This window comes from Neophocaena asiaeorientalis, unplaced genomic scaffold (genome assembly GCF_003031525.2).
Source record: "Neophocaena asiaeorientalis asiaeorientalis breed wild unplaced genomic scaffold, Neophocaena_asiaeorientalis_V1.1 scaffold308, whole genome shotgun sequence".
Lineage (NCBI taxonomy): Eukaryota > Metazoa > Chordata > Mammalia > Artiodactyla > Phocoenidae > Neophocaena > Neophocaena asiaeorientalis.
Genome location: NW_020172768.1, coordinates 4,775,007 through 4,801,317, shown reverse-complemented (window position 1 = coordinate 4,801,317; position 26,311 = coordinate 4,775,007). Strand labels below are relative to the sequence as shown.

The 26,311-nt window shown below is 46.9% G+C and overlaps 1 protein-coding gene across 2 annotated transcripts in view; it reads left to right on the top strand.

Moving 5' to 3' along the window:
• ETS1 (ETS proto-oncogene 1, transcription factor) overlaps positions 1 to 26,311 on the top strand; it is a 66,149-nt gene that overhangs the window by 20,098 nt on the left and 19,740 nt on the right. Inside the window, exons 2-6 of one of the 2 annotated variants that reach the window (XM_024740802.1) lie at positions 12,942 to 13,061; positions 14,866 to 15,066; positions 18,041 to 18,118; positions 19,041 to 19,289; positions 23,690 to 23,950. In XM_024740802.1, the coding sequence (XP_024596570.1) occupies positions 12,942 to 13,061; positions 14,866 to 15,066; positions 18,041 to 18,118; positions 19,041 to 19,289; positions 23,690 to 23,950 (909 nt within the window). The remainder of the gene's footprint in view (positions 1 to 12,941; positions 13,062 to 14,865; positions 15,067 to 18,040; positions 18,119 to 19,040; positions 19,290 to 23,689; positions 23,951 to 26,311) is intronic. The other variant, XM_024740803.1, reaches the window with a different exon arrangement.

Below are 26,311 nucleotides of genomic sequence, written 5' to 3'. Positions count from 1 at the left end.
CTCTTTCATTGTGCAGGGATCAGAGTCCCGGCTCCCCCATTTCCCTCAGCCGCCTTTGCACTTGTCTGGAGCTCCCCAACTGGTAGATCAACAAACTCCACTGAAGATTTTGTCCAAGCCTTTCCATGATTTGTGGCCAAGATGTGGACCTGTGGATCCAATGCCTGTAAAGGCAGGAGGATTTGTAACTGGTTGAGCAGCTAAACCCAAAGCGTCTTGATTAACGTGTCAGTATTGGAATGATGCCTCGTCTCTGGTGTTACGTTATGGGTCACAGTACTTGGTCGTTGACGTTTCAACGTTTTTATCAGGGACTCAGGTTAGAGAGGGATGCAGAAAGTATACTTCAAAATTTCAAACGATGCAAAGCTAATAGGGTGAGGACAGATTCATGATACAAAAAAGATCTCTATGCATGGAAACATGGATCCAAACAAGGTGAAGTTCAGTATGGATAAATGCAGCCTCTGCATGAGGTTAAGGAGACTCAGTCAGTAAGTGCAGAGCTGGCTCAGTCGCGGCGCCTATGCAGAAGGTGTGGCGGAGCACTTCGAGTGAGTGGCTTTTGCAGTATGGCTGTCAGAAAGATCGGGGTTGGTCTGCACCAATAGAAATGTGGTCATCTCCGTGTTCTCATTTGTCTCCTGAGAAGTCTGGTTCACCTGTGAATGTTCACGATGCTCTTTAGGGACACGGACATACAGGGGTGACCCTGGGTGGAGGCATGGCCAAGCCAGGCCATTGTGAATGGTTGCAGGAACCAAGGAATTTTAATACCTGGATGGAAGTGATGATCAGGGGATGAGTAAAAATATTGAAAAGCTGATAGATGAAGAAAGATTAAAATTGTACTGTTTGATTTCAGCCAACAGCACTGGAGCCAATGGTTGGAACTCATAAGAAGGCAGACATTAACTCAGCGTATGCAGTTGTTTTAAAACAATTATTGCAGTCCTTAAGTGAAACTGAGTGGCTCAAAAAGTAGAGAGTGGCTGAATGTCTTAAGTGAGGAGTTATGCTAAAGGACCCCTCCAGGCCTTCCTGGGGAGTGTAGCCATCCTGTCCCAGATCCTGCCCTACCTCTGATTGTCATTACTTCTGCAGATAAACCTTTGTGGGTCTGGGAAGCTTGGGCGGGGGTGGGGGGTGGGGGGTGGATCATGCACATAGAGCGTATTGCTTCAGTGCCTGTGGTTGGCATTTGGAAAACGGTTGGCATTTTGAGATCACTTGTCTCTGTACTGGGAAAATGGACATAGATATTCTTATTTTTCCCTGTGGTTTCCCTGGGTGGAAAACAGACAGTTGCAGTGTGTGAATGTCTATGAGTATGCTTTTGCCCTCTCTGTCCAGATTTATTTATTAAAAGAAAAACACATCTGCATAAAAAAGCCTTAGAACACAGGAAGAATGTCCACTTTGTTTTTCTTTCTGTAGCACCGAGACATGTGGGGTTTCAGCTTCCTCCAAGGGGTTTTTGAAGACCGGCTTTCATCTCAAACAAGGCTTTTTCCCATTGGAAAAAAACAGCCCATTTTTTTGGTTTGAAAATATATTTATATAATATATAAATAAATAAGAAAGACGAGAGAGAATTTCCTTTCAAAATTTATGGAAAAATGCTGCTTTCTGAACATCATTAATTGGGAGTAAGTTGCTGGCCCTTCCCAGCCCACTTCCACTCTGCCATGTGTCCCTTTATTCTGGTTTAAATTTTTCCAATATTGGCTTCCTCTGCTCTTCCCCTTCCTTCCCTCTGTTCCCTTCTCTGCTGTCCATCCGCCCTCCCCCATCTTCACTGCCCGCTCTGCCTCTCATCTCCTCTCCCAGCTGCTCCCTGTCCGCTCACCCCCACTCCTCCTGCGTTGCTCCTAAGTCCCTCTTCTGCTCTCCCCGGCAGCCCTCAGCAACTAGAGCCCTCACTGGAAGAGGCCTGTCTCTGTGTTTGTTTCCTGCGTGGGAGGGAGAGGCAGGCCTTGAGAAAACAGTTCAAAAGTGCAGAAAAACTCCACCTCTTCCAGCCTAAATAAAGGGGCTCCACTCCATCTGTTTGCCCAGATTGTTCCTTTGCCCACCGAGAAAACTCATCCTTCACCTGGACCAGCCTGGTCTTCCTAGAAATGCTCAGACGCCCCCTCCGTGCCCGTCTTGCCCCCAGGCCAAGTGCGGAGGGGGCCCCGCGGGGGGGGGCCTCTGACTCAGGGTCCTGGGTGGGAGCCACAAGCTCTGGTGTTGCAGCTGCCGTCTGCCAGGAGAGTCCCAGGGATGGAGGCGCTTCCTTTGTCATTACTTTCTCTGTAATGAAAATGACGGAGAAACATGAAAGGAAATGTTTTTGTGTCCATTTCTGCCTCCCCTGCTTTTGACTCTGTTAACAGGTACGGGTGGAAAATGCCCGGCTTTCGTGCCAGGTGCTCTGGGTTTGAGTGCTGGTAAGATCAGTCAACTGGCCTGATTATCTTGGTTCAATCACTGAAGTTACCCTTTGTGAGCCTTCATACCCTCACCTGTGTGACAGAGAGAATACTAAACCCTTGGTTGTCCTCAGGCTCATAGTAGAAGAGGGGAGAAAACATTTTCTAAAATGTAAACTTCTACTCAGAAAGCAGCACTGAAAATCATAGGTGGGAATCAAGTGACATGGAAATGCATTGGTCAGCCTGATTAAACAGCATCTCCGGGGCCTCAGAGGGTGAAGCATCAAAGAGTAATATGTAAACTGAAATCGCGGAAGCTGGGATAATAGCAAGATGTACGATGTCAAATATTTTCCATAGTCTTCTTGAGTGGGGTTGTCCTTTGCCATGTTGTTGCCAAAAGCCTTCTGACCCTGTCATGAGTATTTTATTTATTTATTTTTTTCTGGTACACGGGCCTCTCACCGCTGGGGCCCCTCCCGCCACGGAGCACAGGCTCAGCGGCCATGGCTCACGGGCCCAGCCGCTCCACGGCATGTGGGATCCTCCCGGACCGGGGCACGAACCCGTGTCCCCTGCATCAGCAGGTGGAACTCTCAACCACTGCACCACCAGGGAAGCCCTGTCATGAGTATCTTAATTGAAGGCAGGACGGGGCAGGAGTTTGCCCTGGCTCAGAAATCGAAGGATGGGGGGGAAACCAGTGAGATGCACCATGGCTCTCTGCGAACCTTGAAGCTGAAAGGACCCAATGTATGTTTTCTTCCAGAGTAATATAGAGACCTTGCCTCTGTGTTTTCCGTGACAAAAGAAGTGACACTGTTCTGGGACATCCAGGACTTGTAAAATGCCTGGTGTGGAGTCAAGTGTAACTTGTCTATGTAGAAACTGATTTGAAACATGTGATATGTTCTGTAAATGGCTTTGAATGACCATTAAAGAACTTTATTCTTTAAAGTACCCTATTGAGGCGGGCCTTCTATGCAGGAATCCTAATCTTAATAGCTAAAACATTCTTTTAAACTGTGAGCATGTCATTCATTTAAGGGTATGTGTATGGCTTGGGTAAAATGCAGCTTGGGTTCTGGTAAATACCAAACATGAAGAAAAGAGTTTTGAGCACAAAATTACAGTTTTGTTTTGTGCCATATAGACTCTAAGCTGGCAGTCTTAGGAAGTTTTTAAAACCAAAAGGCGGGCTTCCCTGGTGGCGCGGTGGTTGAGTAAAAAAAAAAAAAAAAAAAAAAAAAAAACCAAAAGGCATCTTAGGTCCCCTGGATCCTGGAGCTGTTGTCATGGCAAAACACATATACTAGATGATTACTGCTACAAAAAAGATTTCCCCCATAGCGGATTGGAGGATACAGAATAGGTAAGGAGTCAGTCTGTCTGCTAAAACAAAGAGCCAGATTCAGGGGATGTCAATTTCCATTTGTATCTCAGAATCTGATTTTTACATTCATTTTCTCAGTTGCTTGGTCCCTGGGGAAATCGCCAGGTTCCTTCCCCTTGCTGTCTCTCTAAGCTTTGGGAAATAAAATCGTATATATTTTTTTAGTCTTTCTATTTTACAAGACACTTTTCAGTTCAGTTCAAGTCACCAATACTTTATTGAACACCTACTAGGCTTTGGTATTTTCACACATATTTAATTGAATCCTCACTGCCGGGTAGGTAGAGAATCCTAGCGAGTGAAGGATGCCCCTGAGCTCTCAGTGGTCCCCGAGGACTCTCCCACACACCCTCACTTGCCAGAGCTGCTGGAGAAAACACAGAATTAGGAGCCATTCCAGCAGGGCCCATTCATTCAGATATTTCCTCTTTCAGGCCATGTGCCCAATGTTTGGGGTGGGAGATCTGAACTGTTCTAAGTAAGGAAAAGAGCAAGAAAACCAAGCTGCAGGACCCAGGGGGTAGTTCTGCTTTCTGGCGCAGCTCCTGGAACGGAAGAGCCTCTCTGGGTTTCCCTGAACACCTGGGATTGATTTGGGTTTTGCTCTGACTTGGAAACATTTGCTGAGGTGGAGGTTGGAGGAGGGCTTGGGGAGGAAAGAAATAAATCCAGTGATTAAAAATAGCTTGTGCATGTCAGGTGCCTGAACGAATTGGGGAACACGCCCACAGTCCCTTTTGTCTGGCAGGTCTAAGCTCCTGGCTGCCGAATTACAACCGCTTTCATTTGTTTTTCCTGCTCCCCTACCATGTAATGGTCAAGGGCTCATTGGAACCATGTGTGAGCCTGGTGAGTCACCAGATCCTCAGGACTTCAGTGGTAATAATGTGTTAAAACTCCTTTTGGGGGATGGGACGGGGGTGGGTGAGGGGAGAAGGGAGAGGACTGAAGTCACTTCCTACAGATGTTCAGGGTCCTCGGCTGTCTCTGCTGCCTTGGTTCCCAGGCCCAGCTGCTGGGCCCGAGGCAGGCTTCCCTGGGCAGTCTGCTTTGCCTCTCAGAGGACCATCTCTCTTGTCCTGCGACAAGTTCCCTCTGAGAAGAGGCATCTACCTTTGAGGTGGTACGCTGTACTCCAGCAGCGTGCTTCATTTCCCCGAGGCAGTAATCAGAGACTGGCTCGAATTTTTGGTCAGATCATTGGAGAGTGAATTGGGGATTTTCTGTGCAGCTTCTTTCTCCATCCCTCAGAGTTTTTTTTTTTTTTTTAATTCGCTGGTGACTTCAAGGGCATTGGTATCAAGAGAAGGACCAAAGCCCAGTTGTGTCTCCCTGACTGATAAGAAAACTCTGTTTTGGGGTCAGGGTGTCCCATCATTTGGGGCAGCGATGGACTGCTTGGTTGGGTTGGGTGGTCCAACCACGGCGCTGAGCTGTTCTTGCTGAGCTCTTGCTGGAGCCAAGGGTCCTGCTTGTCTCTCATCACTTTGTCACTTCATTAGGTTTGCGAAAACGGGGTCGAGGGGCCGAGGAGGGACACATTTCCCTTCTTTGCATTAGCCTCAGCCAGAAGCTTTGTGGATTATACTGACTTCCTCAACAGGAAGCCCTGCCTTGCCAAGTTTCTAGCGCCTGTGACGGGATTTGGAGTCAGGAGTGTAGGACAAAGAGGACCCTTCCTTCCTAGTTCCAATGCATCCTTGCATGAATGAGAGAAAGGTTGAATGAGATTCCTTTTCACAGCCTTCTGAGATACTAGTGTCTTCACTGGGTAAATTCTCTTAGGGACCAGTAACAACTTTCTAAGGACAATGTTGATTGTTCAGAATCAGTCACTGACCACAGCCATTTTGCCATTTCTGTTGATCTGAAGGGGTAAAGGTGCCTCCTCTCTTATTCTAGGCAGTTTGACATCTGCCCTTTGGGTGCTGGCCAAAATCCTCAGCTCTTTCTGCCCACTCGTAGTTACAGTTGTAAGTTCCTGAGGACCTTAGCAGTCAGGAGGAATTACCTCTGCAGTCTTTTGCTTGTAGGACGTGGTGGTCAAAGGAATGGCTGGCTGCCCTGATTTGAAATCATCCCTCTCTGATCCAGCTTCATCACTCTCCAGATCATGATAATGTTGCTTTAAAAGAAGTTCTGTGGCTCGAGTGGACCAATGAATGAAATGTAGACCTAGATTTAAGCACCGTGGAAAGTAATCTGAAGCCCTTATTTTCTTTTTCCATGAGCTTATCTGTTTCTTGTAAGCTTTCATGGTATGATCCTCCTTTATCTCAAGAATATCCTCGTGACAATAAAATATTTGTGGGCGAAATGGCATGTTGCCTGGGATTAGCCCCACAGTTGCTCTGTGTTGGTGGGGAGGAGACGAAATCAAAACTGGTAGTGTTGATGGATTTTGAATAGGGATTTATTATACTAGTCTCTCTACCTTGGTGTGTGTTTAAAAATTGGCGTAATGAAAAATTTTAAACCCTATGAGGGATATAGACACTACCTATCAACAGACCTCTTTTTAACAATGCACTGATGGAGTGGCTTACCCAGCGTGATTACATAAGTGGCAAAACTGAGAACCCGTGGGTTTTGACCAAAAAGCTAAGGCAGCAAGCCCAGTGCGTTGTCCCGCTGTGTCTTTTCCCCCTGTCTTCAGAATCTTCTCTTTCCATTTGGGACAAGTGTCCTTTTTTTTCTTCTCTGTATGAATGAGAAGGTTTCTCCTTGGTCCTTTCACTTTAAGAAACCTATTTCAGCCAGACTTTATGTAACTAATTAACCTTATATTACGTGCACAGTTGCGCATCAGGGTGACTCAGGGGTGAACGCAGACAGGGAAGGAGGCCAGGTTGTCATTTACCGTGTGTTACTTTGTATGGAAGGAAGGAAGCCTCAAGACCCTTGGTTCCAAGCAAGGAAAAGATTACAGCCGATTCTGTCAATGGCTTTTAATTATGTCTTTATGGGGCGAGCTATATGAAATCCTGGATTTCTTCGATCCAGAAATGGTCTTGTTTAAGTTTTTAATGTACTGACTCAAGTGTATCTCATTTTCAAACTGAGAAATAAAAGTCCCGTTTTCTGTGTCTCAGCTGTAGAAATGTTAGTGTTCTTGGATTTCTGATCCATTCCTGTTTGCAGCAGCAGTGGCATTGAATGGAAAGACCTTGGACGTGTGAGAGTTGAAAGATGGAGTTTAAGGCAGGCTCTTGATCTCTTGCAGTCTTGGTTTTCTGATCTGTGAAGTGGGGGTCCTGTAATACTTTCCCAGGCCCCCCGGAAGCTTTATGTTGTGAGCATCTTGGGGAACAGTATATGGGAGGGGTCTCGGTGGACCGTAGCGGTTTTCAGATGTAAGGCGTATCATTCATTCCTGGTGTTTCTTTCCTGCTGCTATCGATTGGGGCAATACCCACCACCCGTGGCCGGTGTCGTCATGGTAACCCACCAGGCTTTGGCCAATCCAATGGCTGCACAAGACTGGAATGTGCACCTTGGATCTCTAGTCCATCGCCTAACCCTCGGGTCCCAGATGCTCCAGTCTTCCTGCCATTTATTTGAGGTTGGTGAGAGGAGGAACATCTCAGTTCAGCAAGGCCATAGGTCTTGAACTTCTCCTGGAACCAGCGCTACTTCAGGCTTAGACTCTAGGTAACATTGCTGATACGAGCCGTTCGGTTTCAAACGACTTAGTAGAATGGTATGAAAAGTCACGTGACATGTCGTTGATGGGTTCTTGGGCGCTGGGCAGTCCTTAACTTTGAGTTCCATTATGAGTGAATTGAAACCCTTGTTCCACATTTGACTTAAAACATCCTTGGGCTGTATAAGCTTTTGTTCAGGATTAGGTCACAGTGAAAAAGAAGCAGATGTTTCCCTGCATTGAAAAGGCCACAATTCATTGTGTTCCTACTGAGTCAAGCAAAACTATCTGCTAATTTCTACTCTGATACTGTGCAGTCTTGACTGGACAGAGTTTGGGACCGTTATTTGCTCACTAGCTTCTGTACAACTCTCCTCTCAGAAATCTGGGTGATTCCTGTAAATATTAACTCAGATTTAGGGTCCTGAGGAATAACCCCTGGGTCAGAAACCGAATATACTTGTAATATGTTTATGTTTCATAAATACACTTAGAGCCTCCACCGTGTCAGCCTAGTATATTTCCAGGTCAGGCGCTCAGCATTTTGAAACAAATGTGTTATTGCAATTCAAGATATTGCAAGTACGGTTATTAGCACAAAGGCAATCTTAGTTCTTGTCCATAAAATACAATTAGTTAACCTCTGTGGAGCATTGATTAATTTATAGATGCTGTTGCCAAAATTAGAAATATTTTTGGCGCCTAATAGAAAAGTATTTTAATAGGTAATGAGATAAGGTGTGGTCGGAATAACAGAGATGCCTGCCTGGGCCAAACCATGTCAGCTTCTCCACCTGTGTAACGATTTCATTATTTTTATTGGTCAGTGTAATTGACAGAACCGCCACAACCATGAATGAGGGCATTTTTGCATTCGTATTCTTCATGATGAGAGTTTAATGTTTTATGTTAATACCACTTTTGAAAGTGGTTGTTCATCATCATTTACATGCAGTGCCTGTGCTACTAAAAAAGACGATCCTGACTGATGGTTCATGCACTTATAGAAGAGTTTTGATTTTTTTTTTTTAAACCTTCCATTCCACACTTCATGAAAATAGATGAAACTCTGACTTTCCTGTCTGAATCCTTTGGGTCCAAAGGCACTGACACGCCTTCTCCTGAGCTCATCAAGTCCAGGTGTCCCAAGTGTGTGGTGCTGGCTTTCCCCAGCGGGCCTGGGAGCACCTCTTCCAGAGACCCAGCGCTCTGAGTCCCCAGTCAGGGGCACAGCCTTTGGGTGCCGTGCAGCACCATGTGGACCAGGCTTTTGAGAATGGCACTGAGGTGGACAAGTACAAGTTAATTCCAGCTGCTTCCCTTGGAGAGAACAAGCCAGAACCTGGAAGTGCCGGCTCCCTGACAGGACGTGGAAACCTGCATGGGGAGTTGTCAGCCCAGAGGCCCTGTCCTGGCCGGACTGCTGGGGCACGGCTGTGATAGGAAGCAGACTCCGGGCTCTCTGCTGTCATCCTCAGCCTTCACATCACCCCAGCCTCCAACTGCCCAGGCTTTCCTGTTCAGAAGATGTCTGGGGCCTCCTAGCCTCATCCTTCAGTTCCAGTTTGCAGCAGAACCACTGCTGGTCCATTTGGCCTGGCCCACATTTTCCACATGCATTTTCCTGGCCCACTTCTGCCATCAGTAGAGTCCTTTTCATCGAGTCATAAATCCAGTGGAGGGAACAAACACACACAACAAAACCCACACAGTTCAAGTTCATGAATTGGTGTCGGATGGGAGCGAAGGGAAGGAAAGTTGATTCAGATTTGGAAGACTTTGAATTCATCCAGCGTTTGTTGATTGACTCCTGTGCTGGGAGCTGGGGTTGCTGCATTTGTTCCTTCTTTCAGAAGCGATACTCTTGGTTAAATAGAGAGCCCTTTTCTCTAAAGTCAAACTGACTTCCACTCTAAGGGAAGATCTCCTGGACCTGTCCCTTAGCTGTTCTTGGGCGAGGAGAGTGGGGACGAAGGGGGAGCACTGATGTCTTTCTTAGTGACTCATGTGATGATTATTCCATTGTTCAAAGGGCTGGATGTTATGTAATCAACATTTTATCCCATCCCCCTACTTTTCCCCCCTAACAATCTGGGATTTTCCAGCATTTTGTCAACCTTCCTGGAAGTGTGTTGATTTTTCCACTAGGCTTTTTTTGGGCATGTCCCAGGGCAACCCAAACTCTCCACTCCCTATAACTTCAGATCCCCCTCAGTGCAGGGCCTGGGAGAGCCACAGCAGTGAACCCTTCTGTTCTTCTAGGGCACAGGGCAGACTCTGGGTAGTTTCCTGATAGCACCGCTCAAAGCAAACTGAGGGAAAGAGCTGCCTGCCCTTCTTTCTTGCCACGTAATTTCCATTCATTTTGATATTCAGAGGCAATATATTTGTTTCTTTTTTCAGAGGTCACCAATTATCATTTTTTTCCCCCTCCTATGTTTCCATTTTATCCAGCCAATAACACATTACTTACATCCAGGGAACTTTTTAACTAGCCAGGGTTTAGAGATGGCTGGTGGAGGAACTTCTCTAGCGGCCCCGCCATTTTCTGTCAGTTTCATATGAGACACTGAAGATTCAGGGTGAGCAAGCGGACTTCTGGAAATTACTGCAGTAAAGTGCATTGCTGTCTAAAGGTCACAGGACAGCTAGTAGGAATTCTCAAGTCATTTCTTTGCTTGTTTGCTTTTTGTTGGAAATTGTGCCTGAGGTGAATTTGGAGGATTTTTAGCTTGAACCATATCTATGTATCTTGGCTTTGAACATGGTCTGCGAGTACAAGAGGGACACAGCAGAGATAAAGATGCATGTGGCAATAGCAGAGGAGGACGCATTTGTGGACCCGCAGGTGTCGATTCCTCATTCTCCTTCACCACCTACATAAATCGAGTTTTATAGGTGTTACCTCCTATATGCATGTCACATCTGACCACTTACATTTCCTGCAGAGCCATCTTCCTAGCTAAAGCCACCATCATCCCTCACCACAACTGATACAAGAGCTTTTTAACAAGTCATCCATTTGGAGTTAACCTCCTAAACCATTCTTTACCGGCAGCTAAGGCGATCTTTTTTTTTTTTTTTTAACCCATTTTTAAAAATTGTGGTAAAGTGAACATAACCTAAAATTTACCAACCTAACTATTTTTAAGTTACAGTTCAGTGGGATTAAATACACCCATAATGTTGCACAACCTTTGCCACCATCCACCTCCAGAACTCTTTTCATCCTGTAAAACTGAAACTCTGTCCCCAGGACACAACCCCCCATTCCTTCCTCCCTCCAGGCCCTGGAAGCTACCATACTACTTGCTGTCTCTACGAATTTGACAATTCTAAGTCCCTTGTATAGTTTGTCTTTTCAAGACTGGCTCATTTCATTTACCCTAATGGGAAGGCTCATCCATGTGGCAGTATATGTCAGAATTCCCTTCCTTTGTAAGGCTGAATGATATTGTGCTGTGTGTGTCTATACTACCTTTTCCTTATCCAACTCATCTGTTGATGGACGCTTGGTTGCCTCCGCATTTTAGCTACTGTGAAGAACGCTGCTATTAACACGAGTGTACAAATATCTCTTCAAGACCCTGCTATCAGCTCTTCTGGGTATATAGAGAACTCCTAAGACTCAACACAGAAAGACAAATCACTGTATTAGAAGCGATCAAAATGCTTGAATAGACATTTCTCCGAAGAAGATACACAAATGACCAATAAGCCCACGGAAAGATGCTCAACATCACTAATAATTAGGGAAATGCAGATCAAAACTATAATGTGGTACCACTTCACATCTATTAGCATGGCTAATAAATGTGATAAAGATAAGTGTTGGCAAGGAGGTGGAACCCTCGTGCACTGTGCTGGGGCTGTAAAATCATGCAGCCACTGTGAGAAACAGGATGGCAGTTCCTTGAAAATTTAAAAATAGAATTCCCCGGGGCTTCCCAGGTGGCGCAGTGGTTAAGAATCCGCCTGCCAGTGCACGGGACGTGGGTTCAATCCCTGGTCCGGGAAGATCCCACATGCCGTGGAGCAACTAAGCCCGTGCGCCACAACTACTGAGCCTGCGCTCTGGAGCCCGTGAGCCACAACTACTGAGCCCGCGTGCCTAGAGCCCGTGCACCGCAACCAAGAGTAGCCCCCGCTCGCCGCAACTAGAGAAAGCCCGCGCGCAGCAACGAAGACCCAATGCAGCCAAAAATAAATAAATGAATAAAATAAAAATAGACTTACCGTAAGATGATATTCTTCAAACAAAATGTAGTCATGTCATTCCTCTGCATAGAACTCTCCGTGCCTATTTTGCCCAGGATACAATTATAAATTCTTTAACACACTCCTTACTTACGTTTTCAGCCTCCTGTAAAGCTGCTGTCCCCTTGATCACTCCGCTCCGGTTGCATTGATCTTTCTGATACTAAAACAGGCCAAGGTTCCCCTCTTCCCCCATCTCAGGACCTCCATCTGTGCTATTCTCTTATCTCGGATCGCAGCCCTCTAATTTTAGTGCTCATCAGGATTACCTGGATTCTGTGTTACAAACGGATTTCCGGGCTCCGCCCGCTCAGAGGTTCTGATTCAGGAGGCCTGGGTGGGGCTGAGTTCTCCCAGGTGATGCTGATATGGCTGGTCTGGGGACCACACTTTGAGAACCACTGGTCTGGAGTAGTTTTTAAAAAACTCCTGTGTATCCTTCAGGTCTCAGGTCAAACATCTCACTTCTAAAGGAGGCCTTCTCTGATTCCTCCAGACCTGCAGGACTCCCTGTTATGTGTTAACACTGCATCTTCTACTCCTCCTGTGAAGCCCTTACTGACATTGTATTTGAACGTTTAACTGTGTAAATAGTTTTTTTAATGCCTGATTTCCCTGCCAGAATCTGATATCCAGCTCCATCAGGGTAGGGATCATTACTGTCTTGTTCACTGTTCTTTCGCTAATCCCTTGCGTGTAACAAATGCTAAATAATTATTTACTGAACGAATGTTGTTACTTCCTTTTCATAGGTAACAGCAAGTGTGTAGAAACATTAATATTCTCAGTGAGTGTGAAGGATGGGTAGGGGCTATGGGGGAATTAGTAGAGCTATACAGAAAGAATAAACGTATTTTGTCAGAGAGGCAGGGCGTATGAGGCAAGAGTCAGGTTTTTCGTTTTTTTGGGTTTTTTTTTATGGGCCCTACCACACTGTGGAAAGCCCCCCAAATTTTACCTGCCCTGGTGAGGATGCTACTACAGTTATTTCTCAGCTTGTCTTCTTCAGACCATTCATGCTCCCTTATGTTTTATGGGTGGTTAATTACCTAGTTAGTTTTATCTTTAAAATTGAGGTCTAACTGACATGTAACCCTATGTTAGTTTCAGGCGTACAACATAATGATTTGATATTGGTGTCTCCTGCACAGCGATCACCACCACCCGTCTAGCTAATGTCCATCACCTACTTCGTTTTTGCTAGTACTCATGTGCTATTTTTTCCTTACAGATATGGAATGTGCAGATGTTCCACTCCTAACTCCAAGCAGCAAAGAAATGATGTCTCAAGCCTTGAAAGCTACTTTCAGTGGTTTCTCTAAGGAGCAGCAACGGCTGGGAATTCCAAAAGGTAGGCTTGGTAGTTGGAAGGAGAGAGGATGGGATCAGACTTCGAGGTATGGTTAGTTTTCTTACCTGTTGAGTGAGATAGACATTATTACTCACCGTGCTTCAGTCAGCAGCCACAGATCGTTGCAGACCTCTGTTGGAACAAGCAGAGACGCATACTGATGCTTCTTCATCTCCCAGGCTTGCCCCTGCCATCTTGGTTTTAGGGCAATGGTGCCCAAACTTGTTTGCACATTAGACGGGGGATCGTCAAAAAATTCCACAGTCCAGGTCGGATCCCAGACCAATTAAGTCACAAATGCTGGTCGCGTCAGTAATTCTGAAGCTTCTCAAGTGCCTCCCTAGTACAGACAAGTTTGGAAGGCATGGTCTTGGAGTCGTTCTGGGCCACCATTGGATGAACTCGATGAGCTGCATTTCTGGGAATTTACTCTTTTCTTTTCCGTGTCCTTTGGTGAAGTGTGTTTACCTTTGGGTGCTCTCACCCAAAAGGGTTTATTCAGGAATGTAAGGGGAAGTGACCTGCGTTGTCAGAAAGGAAAAATGATGCGGGAAGACTTAAGCCTTGACCAAGCAGCATTTCCTGAACAGTTGAGAGCAGAAAGAACACTCTTCTACTGAGTCAGAGAAACAAAAGCTGTCTTTAGACCAGGCCAGCGCTAACTGCTGCACGAGAGGCTTCCACCCTGCCAGACGAAAGCCTTTGGTAGATGCTATGAGTGTATCTGTCTACCTTTCCACGTATTCTACTTTCCCACAAACCTCAGCTGGCAGCGATGCCCAATCACAAGGCAGAATACAGCGAATTCTGATCACTGGGTTTTCCAACATCTCATAAAGTCATCGTCTAGATTGAAGGGGGTAACCTTGAGAGCAGGCATGCTGTAGGCATCACAGCCTGCCATCATCTGAGCTCTTTAAGTGTCACTAGCTGGTGTAGTCATGTTGAAACAGGGGTCATGCGTGAAGATTATATGTCGTCTGTCCTACACTTCTACTCAACGCAGGGTCTGTGATGTGTATATATTTTGAAGGGTATCTGGTATAATACAGGGTACCTAATAATGTCGTTATTGTAAGTATCCTTCGAATGGCTTACTGTTAGTAATTGCCGTGATTACAGTCAGCCCTCCGAGGGTTCCTCATTGGCAGATTCAACCAACCACAGGTCGGATTCGGTTGGTTGAATCTGAGGATGCAGCAACCCACGGATACAGAGGGCTGACTGTACCCCGCCCTTTTATATAAGGGAGATGAGCACCCACAGATTCTGGTACCCGAGGGCGTTCTGAAACCAATCCTCCTTGGATACCCAGGGACAACTGGGCTAACCATGATTAACTAAGATAAGAATAATTAAGCATAATGGTCTCAAGTAAATTATAAGAGTTAAGAGCAGGGAGAGGTCAGTGCCACGTCCAGAGCACACTTGACTTTGTTATTATTGCTGTTAAAGAAGTCATTTGTTCCCTTGTCCCAGGCTTTAAAAGAGTCTGATGGAAATAAGGCAGTGAAAGAGGAGATTCCTGGAATCTCGGTCTGAAGATTCTAAGGGTGGAGAATTCTCTGCTCCTTTCTAGCTGATGACAGTGATCTTCTAGCTGGCAGGATAGAGAAGATGGGGCTGTTGGATGCGGGGCTGGTGGTGGGGGGGAGGGTTATGGAAGATGCCCCATCAGGCATTCCTAATTCTATGAATCCGAGAACATCCTCAGTGAAGGTCAGATGCTTCCGTGTTGTCTCTGAGGCTCGGGGAAGAGTTAAGAGCTCGATCTGCTGGAACGTCATTTGATCTCTCCCCGCAGACCCCCGGCAGTGGACAGAGACCCATGTTCGGGACTGGGTGATGTGGGCCGTCAATGAGTTCAGCCTAAAGGGTGTGGACTTCCAGAAGTTCTGTATGAACGGGGCAGCCCTCTGTGCGCTGGGGAAAGACTGCTTTCTCGAGCTGGCTCCAGACTTCGTTGGGGACATCTTGTGGGAGCATCTGGAGATCCTGCAGAAAGGTAAATGCATGGGGGCAGGGTGAGGTGGGAGCCGGGGGGGCGTGGCTTCGAGAGTAGGTCCGGGAGCGTGCCCAGTGGTGCAACGTCGATGCCATCACCTGGGCATCCAATCACAGCACGGCGTAGACAGTGCCTGGTAAATAGCAAGTGTTCCATAAATGTTAGTTTCTTTTTCTTCTGTGTACTGGAGGTTCCAATTTTAATCTTTAGCTAGACTGTACTCCTGAAGCTTATTGGTATGCAAAGTTCTGATCCCAGACTTTATCTTAGACTCATGTACTGTCTGAACAAGCAGTGCCCACAGCCAGCAAGAAGAGAGTTTTTCTTTCTTTCTTTCTCTCTCTCTCTCTCTCTCTCTTTTTTTTTTTTTTTTTTTTTTGATAATCTTAAGACACACTGTCTTGATCCATGGCCACATCCAAGCTTCTTCGTTTCTCAGAGCTTCTTCATAAGCAGGCTTCTCTGCCCACTAACTAGATTGGAATTGCAGTCGCGAGGTACACCTTTTCCATCTGGAGCAGAAACCGGGGTTATGTCAGGACGCCGTGTTGCAACCTTGTAATGACATGGCCTCCCCTACCAGCCTCTTCCAACCTTTCTGGACCAAGTGACTCATGTACCACAGTCCTGGCTGAGTATAGAAACAGAAGCAGGCGGCAAACTTGGGTGTTTTTGCGCTTATTTTTCTGAATTTCTTCTTAAAATAAATTGCAGTTACCAGCAGTCAGCAGTGCCCTCCAGCTGACTGTAAGCCTAGAAGCCTGTTGCCCTCTCTGACCCAGGCCCACCCTCTCCGTGTGGTCACCAGCTCCAAGCCCTGGCGCAGACGCGGTGACGGGGGGAGGGGGGGGCAGGGAGCAGAACTCGGGCTTAGCACTTTTATTCCATATAATACCTTCCTTTGTTTAAGGATATTTTCCACTCTGCAATGCCCAGGAGAGACCCAAATTAGACTCCTCTGGGCACAGAAGTGTTATCTTTTTCTTTTTTCCCCTTCCCTTCAGCTTCTGCTGAAAAAGAAATGTAAGCAGAGTCGAGAACTAGGTGACTCTAGCCTTCCCCGAAGCCACGCCGTGATCTCGGTGTAACTGCACACAAACCACTCACACGTGTTGACGTGAGCACCTGTGTGTAGAGGGAAAAGATCCAGCAGGCTCAGAACAGATCTGATGCAAGCACTGGCTTATAAACACAGCAGTGGGGGGCGGGGTACACCAGACCGCGTCGCCCCAATATATGCTGCTAATTCACCGTTTCCCTCCAGTCTTCACCCTGGGGCAGCCAGCTGTCCTGGAGTGTCTAAACCTGCCTCTGATCCGTTATAACTCATCTGTACAGCACCTCCTTGTTTCCAAAGTGCTTGAAACTACGTTTTTCTCATAGGACTCTCAGAACAACCCTGGGACATGGGAAGGGCATGTTCTCTCGGTGTCCTTGTCTGTGAAATGAGGACGGGTTAGGTGGTTTCCTCAACATCACTTGTCTCCTTAAACCTAGGTCTTTTCAGTCGAACTTCCTGTCCTGTGTTCTTTGTGTAATGATGCGAACTCGTGGGGTAGCTTCTGGCCTACCTTCCTGCGGAGGAATAGTACGAGCAAATTTAGGAGAATTGGGAAATAATGGGGTGGGTTTGAGAACATCTCACAGCATTTTCAAGGGAGAGGGGCAGGAGGATCGTCCTTCTTCAGGTCTTTGAACAACTGAACGTGATGTTTGTATTGAGGCTACAGCTTTTGTTCTGTGATTAAACTAAGGCAACCCAGCGCCGAGAAAACATAGCTTTGCTGGGTGGGGTGGCAGGCCAAAGGTACAGGGGATGTTTCAATCTGCTAAGCTGCTAAAGCCGAGTTTAATCATTTTATCTCAGCTGGGAACTGTTTTTCTGTGCAGGCATAAACTTGTTTTCCCAGCAGTCTCTGCTCCCAACAAGCTATCAAATACCTGAGGAGAAACCCAAACCAACCCTCTGTCTTTATGTCTGATCCTTACAGTGAAACGTAACCATACCGTACCATACAACGGTCAGGGCCCACCGCCAGATTCCAGGGTCATTAGATGATCCACAAGCTCACCTTGGTTCCGTGGAGAGAGCCTTCCTCTGCTTGGATACCTTCATCTGTGTTCCATTCTCATTCCTAGGGAGGTTGGCACCTGGACAGGAGTTTGGTTATGTGGCTCTTCTCTCTCTTTGTATGAGCCCTGTCATACTTCACTAAGTAGAGTCACCTTACTAGCATCTTAATCTGGGCCTGAACTTGACATTTGAGGACAACAGAAAAAACACAAAACAAAAACCAGACATCTGGGGCTTCCCTGGTGACACAGTGGTTGAGAGTCCGCCTGCCGATGCAGGGGACACGGGTTCATGCCCCGGTCCGGGAAGATCCCACATGCCGCGGAGCGGCTGGGCCCGTGAGCCATGGCCGCTGAGCCTGCGCGTCCGGAGCCTGTGCTCCGCCATGGGAGAGGCCACGACAGTGAGAGGCCCGCGTACCGCAAAAAAAAAAAAAAACAACAGAAAACCAGACATCTATCTGTTGGAAGAAATGGAGGCTCCAAAATCTACCTGTCTAGAGATTGTCCTGTATTTCTGAAAAGCTTTGGACCTGATCAGTTTGAGTATTGGCGACTGATTTTGGTAACCTCCCAAGATGCCTTCAAGCCTCGGCTGCTGGCGGCACACGCACGCATCAGAAAGGGGGTGAATGCCTTCCCACCCCTTAGAATGCGCTTTCCAAGATATTAAATCCCATTCTGCAGCTACTGGAATCATAAACTTAGCCATACTTTAGTGAGCTCGTCTCTAGACAAGGCCCCAGTCAGGGGAGACTCCGACACCAGCTCAGTCAGTGGACATGCAGATTTCTGCGAAGAGGGGCTGAGGTCACTGTGGTCCTTTTGCCCAGGGTCCTCTTCGGCTGAGCGTTGCTTGCACGCTGACCTCTTTGTTTCATCCCTCCCCTGTCTGTTGCAGAGGATGTGAAACCGTACCAAGTTAATGGAGTCAACGCTCCCTACCCAGAGTCGCGCTATACCTCGGATTACTTCATTAGTAAGTTCACCCCCTGCCCTTCCCGCCTCTTCCTGTCATGGAACTTAGGAAAGGATCCCTGTCCCAGGCCATCTCAGGCCCCTGCCTGGTAATTCTACAGAAAATAATATTTCCTTAAATGTAGACTCTTGGTTGTTTGGCTCTTCCCACAAAGCACAAGGCTTCAACCTATCTGCACATTTTATTCACCTGCACGCACCTACGCTGGGGTCCTTCCCACGTCTTCAGCATGAAGGTCACACAGAGAGACAATGACTTGCCTCCAAACTCTTATGTGCCCCACGGTGGCCATCAGAGGTTCGGGTTAGGGATTTTGCCCTGGACCTTGTTCTTTCCTTTTTGCTGGTAGATGTGGCAGCACTTCCTCTGAAATCCTTCCTCCAGAGCATGCCCTGCAGCCTCAGGAACCTAAAGCCTTCTCCTTGTATGTAGTACCTTATCCCTCACCAGGCTGCCTGGGTGGCCGGAGGGAGAGAATTAGCCTAGGGCTGTGCTTATCTGATGGCTTTGCTTTCAAAGGGTGTCTTAAACAGGTTTATTTTCACTTTATCTTTTTACTATTATGATTTTTATCCTAACAACAACAACGAGCTTATTGTGTGCTAGAAATGTTGGTAGGCTTTTTCCATGTATGCTGTCATTGGATCTGCGCATCGCAACACCCCGAGGAAGGTTGCCACCGTTCCTATTTTCGAGATGAAAAAATCAAGTCAGAAAAGGGAAGTGTCTCGTCAAGGGCCACGGCTCTTGAGTAGTGGAGCAAGGTTGAAAACCCAGGCCCTTTTCACTTAAAATATTTTTCTTGCATTCCCAAAGGCAGTCAGCTTGTTTGACATTGCGGGGCCCCTGTAAATGGGGAGGAACGGCCTGTTTCCGGTACTCATCTCTCCTCTCTCCGATTGCACATGCTCTGTGTTTCCAGGCTACGGTATCGAGCATGCCCAGTGTGTCCCTCCATCGGAGTTCTCTGAGCCCAGCTTCATTACAGAGTCCTACCAGACCCTCCATCCCATCAGCTCGGAGGAGCTCCTCTCCCTCAAGTATGAGAACGACTACCCCTCGGTCATCCTCCGGGACCCTCTGCAGACGGACACCTTGCAGACTGACTACTTTGCCATCAAACAAGAAGTGGTGACCCCAGACAACATGTGCATGGGGAGGACCAGTCGTGGTAGGTCGGATTTCTGCTCTAGAAAATTCTAAGAATTACCTGAGTTTGTGAGCTCTCCAGGTCCCACTTTTTCCCCCCTGCTCTTAGCCCCGGGCGTTCCTGAGTTTTAGCCTTTCCGTCTTAGAATGTCTAGATATTAAGAACTTTGTATCATGGAATTTTAGCCAAGTCCTTCATGATGACAAAGGCTCTGGGTCCATGGTGGAACTGAAATCTGGCAGGAAGAACAATCGCCTTTCTTATTTGGGTAAAACATTTCACCACGTGATAACTTCAGGTGCTTGTAGCTGCTTTTTAAGGTATGCGTTATTTTCTTGGAGAGGATTTTGCTTAAGGAGGACACAATCACATAAAAATGATTCAGAGACCCTCCTGGAGAGCCCTTATCTCTGCATCATCTGGTGTTCCAAATACTCCCGGTCAGACTGCACATCCTGGCTTGGTATCTGAATGACCTCTGCTTCTCAGCCTGGGCTTCCTAGCCTCCTGTGACTTCTTTGGTTTGGGAAGATAGAGGATGGTTAACCGACAGCTTATCTGGAACCAGTCTTCAGCAGTGTGGTGAAAGTGTGTATTTAGCTAGAGGACCAGGGAAAGAGGCGGCCAGAGGCTTCCAGAAGATGGTACTCTTGTTGCCATGACTGTTATGACAATGATAAAATACTCACTGACAGTGAAATAAGTGGTTCAAAATAGAGCTGGCTGACTTTATAAAGCAAAAAAGGTTAAATACGCCCAATTTTTAAGATCAGGACATAAACATTCAGAGGCACGGCTCACCTAGCGACGTGTCCAGATTGTTCTGTTTCTGACAAAAGTGCAGTCCATCGTAAAGAGGGACTTGTTCATCCAGGAAGAACTATAGCTGATTTCTAACAAGTTGAAAAAGATGACTATTCTGATGGATACATGGGAGAGAATTACAGACAGGAAGAGGACAGGAGAAAGCCCTTCCGAGCGATGCTCGCGAGGCCTTTGGTCACGGAAGTCGGGCCTGGCCGCCTCGTGGTGATTTCTGCTCAGGGATGACCCTGCTCCTCTCCTCAGTGAGGCCCCAAAGGCCTCACAGGCCGCACACATTGTCATCTCCTTCAAGTGTTCAGGTTCCTACTTCCTCCCAGCAGGCCTCGAGATGACCAGCAAGCCTGCAGAGGGAAAGTCCCCAGCAAAATCGAAACCTGTAATCTGCCTTCTTGCAGCCCCGGGGTGTTTGTGTTTCAGACAGAAGGGGATGGGTGGGACCAGCTTTGCCTTCCCCTTTCTTCTTTATTTTTGGATGCCGGTCTATTTAAATACTTACACATATGTGTACCTTTTTTCTCAGGCGGGTCACAGCAACAGAGCGCCTTTCTTTCTCACGGGGCTTCCTGTGCGTGTGTGATGAGGCTGAGGGTGCGTGGGGACTCAGCCGTGGTGTCACTTTGGGCAGATCTGCTGCCAGGTCATTTACCAGTTGCGTCTGGCTTTGCATTTGTGCAACCCCCCCTTCTCCCTCTCCTTCTCTTGGTTTTTGGTTTCGGTCCCCACCCGCCCCGCGACCCCAGATGAATCCCGATGGACCAGACGGTGACCTGTACAAAGGGACGGGAGGGCTTTCTCTCTGGCCTCCTTCTCCCTCACTCGCACCACGCTTCACACCACACAGACTTGAAGGGGAGACCGGTCCGTCTCACGGTTGCTTCTGGCGAGTTAGAAGTGCCGCAAACAGGATGTATTCTCGGGGCTGATTGGCTCTGACGTGGTAGGATCGGTCTAGACTGAAAGCATACTGTGAGCTGCTTATTATCAGCGATCATCGTAGCGTCCGTGTACTGCATTAGGGTATACAGAGTGCTTCGATGTTCCGCTTCTTTGGACTCGGAGAGCTGTCTTCTTTGTGCTAGTCTGTTCAGTGGGCCGCCGTTGTCCTCCCCAACCTACTGTTCTGGGTGCTCCGAGGTCTGTGTGGTGGAATAGCTTTGGAAGGACCTCGCTGAGACATTTCTCGGGAAAGCCAGCTGATGGATGGCGTGGAGGACACGAGCTTCCCTGCGTGAGCACAGTAGCCTAACCGAGTGTCTAATCCAGTTGGAGTCAACCCATTTTGGGAGAAAATACCCGTAAATGATGGTTCCCAGCTCCAGGATTGTGAAAGAGAGCTAAAATGAAAGTAGCCTACTGCTATAAACTGCAACTCTCCACAGACTTGCATTCGGTTCATGTTTGAGAGGCTGCCAGAGAGTGGTTCTGGCCTCGTTTAGTGCCCTTGCTTATTGGGACTCCTTGGAAGCTCAGCTGTCTTGCATGTGAAAATTCCAGTCTCTCTGCCCTCCAAATATAAAAATGACTGAGAGAATCATCTCAGGGACATTTGAGTATAAATACAGCCTCAACATCGGTGACTTTGTGGGAGTATTCTTCCTGAAAATATAAACTTTCTTTCTTAGGTTTTTGGTATGTGTAAGATGGATAGCTGGTGTGAGCAAATACCTTTCTATGAGAGACCACAAAATTTCCTGTTCTGTTGAAAAGAAGCTGTTGCATTCTTGGTTGGGGGCTGTTTTCTTGCGTCTTTTAATGTGAATTTCTGGAAGGGACAGTCCCTTCTTTTTTTATTTTTAAAATATTTGTATTAGAGTAGAGTTGATTTACAGTGTTGTGTTAGTTTCAGGTGTACAGCAAAGTGAATCAGTTATAGGTATACCTATATACACTCTTTTTCAGATTCTTTTCCCGTGTAGGTCATTACAGAGTACTGAGTAGATAATAATAATAAAAAGTTGCAAATACGACAGTGGACTGGGTAGGCGGGGCCGATAATTCCGTGAAGCTCTTCCATTTACCTACCTTCTGGGGATTACCCTTCTTTGAATGAGTGACTGGAAGAAGGAATGAGATGAAGCAGCTAAACAACTATGTTTCTGTTCCAGGCAGCATTGGAGGGATTAAGAGGTTCAGGAAATCTACAAGGGGAGATTATGCAAAAATTACATATTTAACTGAGTAACTTTCATCTGGGGTTAAAAAAAATTTCTTTTTGGAAGCAATGTATCTTCCTTCTTAATTACTGTATATTTAATTTTGGTTTGGACACCAAGATTAAATATTTGAATTTCACTGGTTTAACCATTTCCCTCTGTTATGAAGGGGAGAATACACCAGAAACATATTAGTATTACGCTGTGTATGCCAGCCCTTATTCTGGGATTGAAATTTCATGGTAGACCAGCCAGCCCTGACTCACAGGTATTTCTGCATACACATTTGTCACATCCTTTGGCTTCTTGAATTTGCTGAAGTGGCCATTTAATCTCCCATGATTTAATTTAGGTTGCCTGGAAAGTATCTGGAAATAAAACATAAAAAAATATTCCTGTGAGCCTTTTCAGTAGTTAGATGCATTTATTTTTGTCCCCCCCCCCCCCCCCCCCTTTTTTTTTTTGCCCCCCCCCCCCCGCCCCGCCCCATTTTGTTAGGCTCCTTTTTAATGGCATTTTCGCCAGTGGAAATTTCTCTAGCAGCTATTATGCAATCATAGCAGCTGTTTATAACCTGGTTTGGGAAATTAATGAACTTGCATGATCTTGTGGTCAGTTAAGAATGCCTTAAGCAACTCATACAGTAAAGGATTTCTGACACTGCTATGGACCTTAACTCTTTAATCAACTTCTTTGTTTTTCATTGCCTACATTTCCCTAATAAAGTACAAATTTCAAGTACAAAGCTGCACTTGGAGAGGATAAAGAATATGGATTTCTATTTAGAAGAGTGAGAGGGTTTGCTTTTTTTAACCTCCTGGAAAAAGCATCTCATAACTTCTTTCTCTGTTTGAGAAGGCATAGAGGCAGTACTGCATTTATTTCATTTTAAAAGAGTGTTTGGAAAAAAGGCTAAAAAATAATATTTTAGTTCCAAGGTCAAGGAAGGTCAATCTGCTCTTAGTCTAATGGAATTTTTTTTTCTCATGACCAGAATATTTTGCCAAATGGGGCCTTTTGAAATCGTCTCCCTGGCTTGAGTTAGGATAGGGAATGAATTGAGCCTGACACTGCTCAGATTTCTTCATCTACTCATTGGGTCTAATTCATCAGCCAGAAATCCCATCATAGCAGACATGATTCTCAGCCTGTAGATCTCTGGCTCTGGAATTCTTGCGGTCCCAAACACTGCTGTCTCCCTCTGGCACATGGAAGCTGCGCCCGACTCTGAATCTCTGTCCTAGGGGCTCTGGAGCAAGACGAGACCACGCAGGGGGCTCGCAGACTGGGCCCGGGCAGCCCCTCCTCCCCAGAGCAAACCCACACACCTCCATCCCCACCGGCCACTCCCTCCATCCGTCCTGCGCATCCTCACCGAGAGGGTTTCACAGTGTCTCTTCCCATCCCTCCTCCCTGCCCTCCTCCCACCTCCTCTTCCTCCAGGCAAGCTCGGGGGCCAGGACTCCTTTGAGAGCATAGAGAGCTACGATAGCTGCGACCGCCTCACGCAGTCCTGGAGCAGCCAGTCATCCTTCAACAGCCTGCAGCGCGTCCCGTCCTACGACAGCTTCGACTCAGAGGACTACCCAGCCGCCCTGCCCAACCACAAGCCCAAGGGCACCTTCAAGGACTATGTGCGTGACCGTGCTGACCTCAACAAGGACAAGCCTGTCATCCCTGCTGCGGCCCTGGCTGGCTACACAGGTAGGCGCCCGCCCCGCCTCCTGCTCGCTGAGGGTGGGCTCCCTGGAAGCTTCTGTGCACATTCCCAGCCCCTGAAGTCAGCCTCTTTCTTTCCAGGGGGGGCGGGTGGGGAGAAGTAGACTCGGAGAGGTTGGGTTAGCCTCTCAAGCCACTCTGTGAATAGCCATTGGCTTTTGGAAGCAAGCAGTGTCGTTCTGTCCCAAGGGATCCTTTCCAGGATTGCTAGGGAAAACTGATATTTTGGATATTTACCCCTCGCTGGGAGAAGGGAACTCTGTTGATTTGGTGTTTCTGGAACCTCTGCCTTGTGGTCTAGCATCAGAGGACTTCTCGCCTGCTCTTGGGAGGTCTCTCTAAACCCAAAACCAGCAGTGGCATCTCTCAAAGCCATCACGGAATGGCCTACACCCTGGACTCATCTGGAGTAGAATCCTCAGTATTCGGCTGGTCTCTCCAAAGGGAAAAGTGCCCTCAGTCACCGGACACTCTGGCCGGATCCTGCCCTATATAGGAAACCTTTCTTGTCGCTTAGCCTTACTGTTGATTTTTTTCCAGGAGTGAAAGTTGTAGTAGTGGTGACCGAAGAAAGATCACAGAGGAAGGAAGATGTATGTTGAGAGTCTGGGCTTTGATTGAGAATCTGGTACTAGAGCCAAATGATTCATTGTCCAAGCAAGGTGTGGCCCATAGGCTGTCTAGCTTTGGAAGGGTTTGAAGAGTGTATCTGACAACTGTCCAAGGAGCAGACGCATGTTAAATGATCAGACCCTTTTCCGTAAGATTGTCGTGTTTTGTAAACATTAGAAATTGTGCCGCGAGCAGAGCTTATTTTAAGCTTGGATGACACAGCTGTGACCTTGCCCTCTGTTCTCTTACAGTTTATCCACCCTGGACAGGTCACTGGTGGGGACCCTTTGTATGGATGAAGACAGACAGCAAAATCTGTGTTTCTAGTGACGTGTCTGTCTGATCTGAAGAGCGTGCTGGATCCCTGTTCTTGTGTGAGGGAAATCTCAGGTCTTTACTAGGAAAGCCAGCTGACCTTTGAGAACAGCTCACATGCTTAGAAAAGTTCCTCCTCCTTCAAGGATCAGGGGTGTGTGTGTGTCTTTCACATTGCATTCTTCCAGCTCCGCATGCAGTTCAGTGCACGGATAGGTGCTCAGGAGTTAGGTCTGGATTTTGAGGTAGCGACAAGGTCTGTATATAGAGTCATGGGCCAGAAAGGAGCTTAAAGGTTCCCTACTTTTTTCTTGCTGCAGTATTCCCCAAGTCCTCGCTGGAACATCACGAGTAGATGGGAGCTTGCTGCTTTGCCGGGGAGTTCCTTCCCATCTTGGGCAGCAGACAATGAAAGTTTGCCCTTTTCCATTAATGACACCTGGAATAAGGAAAGTCTATCAAGTCTCTTTCAATATGCACAGGAGTGCTGGCTCCTGTAATAACTCTTAGGTATTGTAAGAACTGGACTCCAGTTGGATACACTGATGAAGGAGGAGAGAAGTGCTGCTTAATTAGGAGGCGGAGAGGCCGGGGTAGCTCTGACATGACTCTGGGCTGTGGAGATGGCAGACGTCTCTAAGTGGCTTCTGTGTTTATGGCGCAGGTTACACTCGGCTCTGTCGTTTGCCCAAGTGTAAAGGCCACCTCTTCTCCTCCTTCTGCCCTAGCTTCCAGGACCAAATCCTCAACTTAGTTTCTCCTTATTAAAGGTCCTGCCTTATTCCCTCTGGCATAATCTCCACCATAACCACCATTACCAGGCACGATTATAATTTTCTCCCATATGACAATTTTCATCATTCTCTCTCAGCTTGGTGTACAATTCTGAAAATGTTGCTAGTTAGGGCGGTTTTGTGGATAATGATATTAAATAAACTGACTTTAAGTTCTAAAGTTTGGGTTCTGGCCAAAGAGAGTCTTATGATTTAGGTCAGCCTTCATGGGAAAAGATTCTGTTAAGGATTCATGGCTACACTACAGAAAGTCTAGAAGTTTCTAAAAATGGTGAAAGCTTTAAAGGGTTTTGACTAAGATGATCTCAGTACCTTGGCAAGAATTATCTGAGAGTTGGGAATCTCTCCACGTGTCCCAGTTTCAAGAAGAGAAGGAAAAGGGTGAACTGGAAATTTTAAGAACAAGGAATGAGTGTGAAGTACAAATTAGGGACATGAACTGCCGTCAACACCAAAATGCCACCTGTGAGGCTTCTCTGGCAATCCTAACCCAGGGGCAAACGGATGAGAACCTCAAAAGCTCTTTTCAGGACAAATACAGGAATGTCCTGGAGCTGTGAGTTAGGTTTGATGTCATCCCTTATTTGGATAGATTATTTTTAATGGGTGCCCCTCCGTCCCTCCC